Source organism: Fukomys damarensis, unplaced genomic scaffold (genome assembly GCF_012274545.1).
Source record: "Fukomys damarensis isolate Sample0158 unplaced genomic scaffold, DMR_v1.0_HiC HiC_scaffold_26, whole genome shotgun sequence".
Classification (NCBI taxonomy): domain Eukaryota; kingdom Metazoa; phylum Chordata; class Mammalia; order Rodentia; family Bathyergidae; genus Fukomys; species Fukomys damarensis.
The window spans coordinates 2,940,294-2,948,155 of NW_022900938.1; the positions used below are offsets into that span (position 1 = coordinate 2,940,294).

General features: G+C 44.3%; 1 protein-coding gene across 2 annotated transcripts in view; it reads right to left on the reverse strand.

Moving 5' to 3' along the window:
- Window positions 1-7,775, reverse strand: part of LOC104867555 (10 kDa heat shock protein, mitochondrial) — a 33,539-nt gene extending 25,764 nt beyond the window's left edge. Inside the window, exons 1-4 of one of the 2 annotated variants that reach the window (XM_010631969.3) lie at window positions 7,555-7,670; window positions 6,929-7,093; window positions 5,882-5,971; window positions 5,574-5,802 (exon numbers count right to left, since the gene is read on the reverse strand). In XM_010631969.3, coding sequence (XP_010630271.1) covers window positions 5,752-5,802; window positions 5,882-5,971; window positions 6,929-7,093; window positions 7,555-7,557 — 309 coding nt within the window. In that variant the 5' untranslated portion in view covers window positions 7,558-7,670 and the 3' untranslated portion in view covers window positions 5,574-5,751. Of the gene's footprint in view, window positions 1-5,573; window positions 5,803-5,881; window positions 5,972-6,928; window positions 7,094-7,554 lie in introns of those variants that run through there. The other variant, XM_010631970.3, reaches the window with a different exon arrangement.
- Between the last annotated feature and the right edge of the window lie 87 nt (window positions 7,776-7,862).

The following is a 7,862-nucleotide window of genomic DNA, read 5'->3' on the forward strand; positions in this document are numbered from 1 at the left end:
GAAGTCCAGTGGACAGGGTTGCGCCGCCAGGCCGGGGCTGAACTGGGGCGGGCTGTGTCCAGCGGCCCCCGCGGGCCCCAGCTGGCTGCCAGGAAATTACGTGACTTCAAAGGCGGGGCCTTCGCGGTGGGGAGCCTGGGACCCCGCGTAGCTGCTTCCGGCCTCGGAGCTGGCTGGACTCTGGAGGCCTGAAGAGAGGAAAAGGACTAGGACTAGGACTGGGACTAACCTCATGTCAGGGTTTCCTTTTATTTTTCCCAATTTTTATCAGTCCGTGTTTGCCGTACATGATCACATTCCTCGTGTGGCGTTGGTGCATGTACGAAACACATTTTAATTCTTTTTCACCTCCTCCCTCCGCTTTTGCAAAATATCTTCCTACTTCCTTCCTATTTTGCTCGCCGTGTATAGAAACCATGTGGCCTTTAAGCTTGTCTGTCTGACTTGTTTCACTTAACATTACGGTTTCAAGGTGCATTCATTTTCCTACAAATTAATCAAGGTTATTCTTTAAGTGTGTGTTCTAAAAAACCAGACCCATGGGCTGGGGATGTAGCTCAGTGGTGGCGCCATCTGCCTCAAGCGCAAGGTCCCGAATTCGATCCCTGGTACCAAATAAAAATTAAAAACCAGACCGAGATGGGCGTGATGGCACACACGTGTAATCCTGGCACTCTAAGAGGCTGAGGCAAAAGAGGATTGCTGCGAGGTGGTGGCCAGCCTGGGTACATGAAAGTTCAAGGCCCTTGTGCCCTGCGTAGCAAAACACTGTCTAAAAAAATAGTGACACATGACTGTACTTGGGACTCATACTGGCTAGATATTTTGGAAATTATACTTTAGGTTTACAAAAATATTTTCTTGTAAAACTTTAAGAGACTTCCATAAATATTAGACTTTATTCTGGCTTTCATGCTCTGGGGTAAAGGGAAAGAAGTCGTGCACAATCTCCATTACAAATGAGGATTCTCAGGAGTTTGATCAGAGAGCACCCAGATAAGTCAATCTCAGCCTGGACCTATTTCCATCAACCTGCTTGCCTTGCTGAAATACTGAAATTGCCTCCTTACCCGAATCATTCCAGTAACCCCTCATGACATGTACTCATTACTACGGGGTTTTCTCCTCTTTCTGTGTAGGGTATTGAACCCAGGCCCTGGGTGCATGCTAGGAAAGAGCTCTACCACTGATCTACACAAAGCCCTTGACTGAGCTCTTTTTAAAATTTTCTTCTCCCCCATTACCTACAATTAATCCTAGTTATGACATTTTCTGGTTTGGACATCATGAGCTGTAGACTGATGCAAGATTGAAAAGTGAAGGTTATGAAGTAGAAACATTACAGCCCAGGAGAAAAAAAGTTCTTCCTATGAACAGGGTCATGATTTCCACAAGAAGAAAATGTCAGCATGTCTTGAGAATCCTAAGGAGCCATTCCACAGCCCCCAAAGACAAAAGCAGAGGAGAGGACAGGCAAGGGCCTTAAATGGAGCAGACCTGGAGCTGAGTGACTGGCAGTGATTTAATTCTGTGCTCCCAGTGCCAGCTCCAGGATGGTGACACTACTCACTCTTCTCTCACTGGTCTTGTGGTCTCTCCACGACCAAGGAAAGGGCAGTCCATCTGCAGCCAAGGGACAGATGTCTTTGCCTAAGCCCATAACTAGTCAGGGGGTTGTAGCAGGATTGCTTTTTCATAAAGAAATATTGAAGTTCTCTGGGGAGGTTTTCTTCTTCAGAAGGAGGAAATGCCAAAGGAGATGGCTCCTTTTTTTGTGTCCCTGGGCATTGCCAAGGCTAGGAGTGCAGCCACTATCTTGGCTTGAAGTGAGCCAGGCCGAGAGCAAAGTAAACTGTGATGTACAGAGCAGCTACAATGCCTAAAGTATGGGGGCATTCAAATGCTGAGGCAAGGGTTCCCAGCAGGATGAGGTGGAGCAAGGAAGCGTGGAGAGTGTACTCATAGATGAACAAATCAGTGCCTACACATCTCTCTACATTGTCAGCAAGTTACAGGAACATGATTTTTTTCTGTATTAAAGTTGTAATAGATATCACTGCTTGGATTTACAGAGTTAAAACTTAAAGACAACTGACTCCAAATGAGGCACTGAGCTCTATCGTGGTTATTTTTCTCCTAGGACAACATTCCAGAATGATGTTTGATGAAATCAGTGATTGTGGTCACCAGCCCTTAGGATGGCCCATAGTAACTGTCTTCTGGTATTTCCACTCCTCAGGGGTAACCTTTCACATTGAGTGGGGTGACCTATAAAACTGCCTCATTGTGGAAATGAAGAGTTTGAGTTCTTAGGTCATACAAGCCAAGTGTGGTGATAAACCGCTGTAATCCCAGCACTCAGGCTAAGGCATGAGGACTACAAATTCAAACCCATCCTGGGCAACTTAGCAAGATCCTGTCTCAAAAAATGAGTCAGGGGCTGGGGATTTAGCTCAATGGCGCCACCCCTGCCTTGCAAGAACAAGGTCCTGAGGTCCTGAGTTCAAACCCTCGTACAGCACATGGGAGGCCAAGGCAGGAGGATTATAGGAGTTGGAGGCCTGCCTGAACTACATAGCAAGACTTTGTCTCAAAAAAAACCAATTGATATAAAAAGGGCTAGGGGATGTAGCTCAGTGCATAGGTCCTGGGTTCAATGCTCAGTGGTGCAAAATAATAGCAGTAATAATAAACAGCAGCTTCCCCCTCTTACAACACTCAGCTACGTAAAAGAGCAGCCTTGGGAAGGGTCTGCATGGTGAGAAACAGGCCTTCTGCCAAAAGCAGGCCAACTCTTATCTCGAAAGTTATTCTTTCAGTTGTTCACTGTATTCTCTTATCTATTCTTTCATCACCACTGCTTAGAAAAATGCCTAGTATGTTTTAAAAATGAGTTTAAGACACCTGGTATTCCAGCACTTGACAGGCTGAGGCAAGAAGATCACCAAGAGCTCAAAGCCAGCCTGGGCTACACCTTGAGATCTTTTCTCAGTACACACTCACGACGTACACAATTTTAATTTTGAGACAGGGTCTAAGTCAGTAAGTAGCCAGCCCAGGCTGGGCTCAATCCTAACTCGGTCTTCTGACGTGCTGGACTTTCAGACATGTACCACCACTCCTCCTGGCTTTGATGCTAAACTGCACAACTATACTGTGTTCAGGTTTCATCTGTAACAGGGTCGCAATTAAACCCAGGGCCTTACACACAGTAGGCAAGTTTTCTACCCCTCCACTACATCCCTAATCCTCTGTGAGTCTTTCAACAGGAAATCTCCAGATACAGCCATGATTACAGTATTTTTTGAAAGTACCTGGAGAAACCACAGTAGACCTTTCGAATATTGGAGAACTTTTCAGTTTGACATAACACCCAGAAGCCATAAGGGAAAACATTAATTCAAATACACCAAAGTGACTTCCTGCAAGTGCTAAACATAACCAAAATCAAAGCCAAAATGAAAGAGGAGGAAAAAGCTTATCAGAAAGAACAAAGGAACTTGACGCAGGAGATGGAACTTGCTCAAGGTCCTGTGGCTGGGAACTCGCCCAAGAAAGGAAATCCAGTCCAAAGGCCAGGGCCTTCCCATTAATCTCCCAGATGATGTCCAGGGACTGAGCAAAGGGACTTTGAGATCTGAGGCAAAGCTTTCCACCTTGGCTCACCCCTGCAGATACCTGGTATCCATTCTCATGGTCTCATCCAAACCTGCTAAATCAGGATTTTGAACCACGCAAGTAGTCTCATTGCTTGCTTGGCAGAATTGCTTAAAAAACATTTTTTTTTAAAAAATGGTGAGATGTAAAACAAGACAAAGAACTTTGTTGTGAGAAACTTAAGGCCTTGGGAATGCAGACCTCCATTTCAGACCAGTATGTTGCTATCTACCGTTTGCTCAACAGGAAAATGCTACAAGGAGAAAGGCAAAAATAAAGAGTCTCAAAGATTTTTTTACAGAAGGGAAGAAAGTATGATTGTGACTGGTAACACAAACTTGTGCTCGCTCACAAGGTTCTGCTGTGCAGGCCCATGATCTAGCTGCACTGGAGGCAGGGTGTGAAACATGACTTGTCCGGATACTGGTGAGCTTTTAGGCACATCCTAGTATCTAAGTTTGACAAAAATTAAGCCTCAGAATACCAGACATAAACACATGCATAAATGTGAACACTCACATTAAACACACACGAATACGTTAAAAACAAGGAACACGCATGCTCCTTGGGCTGGGACAAGTCAGCTCAGTGGTAGAGAACTTGCGTAGCATGTCTCAGGCTCTGGCCTTCCAAAAAACTAAAACTGCATACTTTACTCAGTGAAAGACCAACATTCCAGGTCATTTACACACAAATGGAGGACAGGAAGTTTAGCTAGTGGGAGAATGCTTGCTTAGCATGCTGGACCGGGGTTCAATCCCCAGCACTCCAAAATTGTATTTGGGACACAACCTTTATGACATCAGACTAACTTGCAAGTAACTCAAATTAGCGAGTAATATGCCAAGTACTTAGTACAAAGAGCTGCTGGCTAAGGTAGTGCAGCCTGGCGGCTGTCGAACCTGGTATAGGTTCAGCATGCTAACTCTTCTCCCTAGCTGCTGTGCACAAATCCAGTTATCAGTCTATCCATTCTTACTAATTCAACAAATGCTCATTACTAAATGCCTATCTCATACCTGTGTTTATTACCGGAACTGAAAACTGGGTACTAAATGCTTGGAAGTAAAAAGGTAGCAGAGGCCATAAAGGACCAAGTTTTAAACAGCTTGTGGAAGTGACCACCCCACCCCTGTGTAAACTCCACCTTGCCACTTCCTGCTGAGCTGTGAGACTGGCTGTCATTTAACCCTTTGGCACTTACTTCAGTATCACCTGAAACATGAGATCAGCACTCAGCTCAGTTGAAAAATTAAGCCGATCATCACCCATGAAACACTAGAAATGCAACTGATGGGCCTAAAAAATAGAAAGAACTCACTCACCTTATGATAGCCATTATGTCTTACTTTGAATTTTTTGCCAAGATATAGTGGTGCCAAAAATGAAATGTAAGCTGGGCAGGCTGGTGTATGCCTGATTCCAGCACTCTGGGAGGCTGAGGCAAGAGGTTCACAAGTTTGAGCCAGCCCAGACAGCTTAGTAAGGTGTTGTCTCAACAAAAAAGACAGGCCCCAGGATGAATTTGGTTCAAAGCCCCTGGGTTCAATACCCAGCAACATACATGTGCGCACACATGCACACCCCCCACAAAACATAAGTATTTGGGCAGGAAAAAAACTTTTCTAAATACAGAATTTGCCAAACAAGACATAAAAGGAAACTAGACTCTAGGGAGGAGAAAGTATATTCTGCTAAAAGTTTGTTACATCTGAAGCCAGAGTGTTACTAACTTTATTTCCTTCAAAGCCTAACTGTAGCTTTGTATTAATGTCAATCTGTGTGATGAGCCTGTGTTCAATGCAAATAATTTACCTAGAAATTCTTTACAGAATTCTTTGCAGATAAGTTGAAATATTGAGAACTCTAAAGTCACTTTAAATTACTTAATAAAAGATTAACCACTCATTTACATGTTTTATTTGGAAATGTGTATACCAGTACAGTGAAACTAAACTTCAGACAATGGATGTCATTAGTTTAGTTATCATCAGTTTATTACAAAAGAGACATGGAAATTATTTACATGATGAAAGACTGCAGAACTTCAGTGGAATGGGCGGCATTGTGACGCCGTTTCAACAGTGATTTACTTCACTCTACATATTTTCCAAGAATGTCACCATCTCTAAATAAGAAATAATCCTGCAAATAGATAAATTGTTAGTTAAGACAAGTAGTAGCAAATGTTCAACCTCTTTTTACAATGAGTAAGTTTATATACCTTGTCATCTAGAACTACTTTGGTGCCTCCGTATTCTGGAAGAAGAACTTTATCTCCAACTTTGACACTCACTGGCTGAATCTCTCCACTCTTAAGAAAATAAATAAGTTTATTAGAAAAGACATTAGTACATCAATGGGTAACTAACATACGTCACTACAACTGATGAAATGTGATCACTCAAATATGGTGTGTTGAAAGGTGCTTAGTGGTTAAGTGATACTAATTTGTACTAAAATTACAATTCTTCACAACAAATAACATATCGTAGAAAGGCAAATTGAAAAAATGAACATACTGTGGCTTAAACTAAAACCTAATTGCAGTGTTAACCAAAAAAGGATGGGCCAGGGATTTAGCTCAGTGGTTCCACTGCCTGCCTTGCAAGCCAAAGGTCCCGAATTCGATCCCTTGTACCAAAAAAAACCCAAAAATCCAAAAAAGGAAAAACTATCCTTAGTTAACCAAAGCTAACTCTGTTAAATGTTAAATATTAACTTATGGTCTCTGAAATAAAGCAATTTTAAAAACCATATATGAAATGGTCATCTCTGACTTCTTTCCACAAAAACTTAGGATTGATGCAGTTACCATTATTTGACCTGAAAATACAAATATACACAGTATTCATTTACTGTGCATTTTGGCTGACACTAGGTAACCGGAGAAGCCCTACAGAACAGCTCCAGCTGCTTCTGTCATAGGTATGCCAACGGATCCTACGATGAACAGCTAGCACAAGTTCAGTGTTAAGAGGTTAAACCCACAGTTCAGGGTCAGTTATTACAAAGCCCCATTTAACTATTATCCTTTGTCTAACCAAAAATTTACAATGATGGTCAGGCTAGGCAACCAAATAGTTACTGAAAACAATTTTAAGACTCGGGAAATCCACACCATCTAAAGCAATCAAGTTAATTTTATAATTATTTTCCTTAAGAGTGAAATAAAAAATTATCCTGAAAATAAAGCAACTACTTCAATAACCCAGGATTTTTTTTCCATTTCACACACACAATAAATTAATCCCACGACAGCCCTTGTTACCTTTCCCTTAGAGCCGGATCCCACAGCTACCACAGTTGCCTGCAGTACTTTGCCTTGAGATTTTTCTGGAAGCATAATGCCGCCTTTGGTGACAGTTTCGGCTGCGCTCCTTTCAACTAATACTCGGTCAAACAGCGGGAGAAACTTCCTAAATGCCTGTCCTGCCTGTGGAGAGAAATGTTGAGGTAAGATCGTTATACGATTACAATTTCAACAGCCAATGTCACACAACCGTTACACAGAACACGTTCTGGCTTTCAGAATTAACAGTCAAGCTCAGATCATCCGCTCGGAGAGGCGCAAGTGCGATTTCCACTCCGTAGATCTTGTTAGGGGTAGTCGTTGCCATCAGACTGCGGTTAAGGGCAACCGTAGTTTACACAAGGTCAAGTATCTTCCTTCCTCCAGATTTTGACGATTTGCAGGAAACCCTGGGGCTGGACCTCTGCTGGGGCCATGCTTTCTCTAGGGCATCGAACCCAAAGCCAGGAGACTGCAGGGCCGCGCGCGTACCGGTTCCGCGCGTGCACTGAGCTCGGGAGGAGGGAAGAAGCGGACTGGCCACTCTGCAGGGCACAGGGGTCCGGGCAACTGAGCTGGCCTGCAGTCGGGCCTGCAGAACTCACCATGGCTCCTGCCCCGACCTCAGTCTGCACCGTCCCGCCGCCGCAGCAAAGAGAAACCCGCACTCCGACTCTGGACACGTGAAAAGGCCACGCCGCGCGCAGGCGCACTCGCTCCTGTCCGGCCCCGCCCTTAGACACGCCCCCATCAGTGGGCCCCAGGATTGGCCGCGGCTGCGGGGGCGGGGCCAGATGGAAGAGTCCCTCTTTCTAGGCTGTTCTAGGCCTATAGGTAGAGGTGAAAGAAGCACCTCGTCGTCCCCCGCCCGGAAGTGACGTAACGTCACCCTTGAACCGCGGAGAGCGCGGGG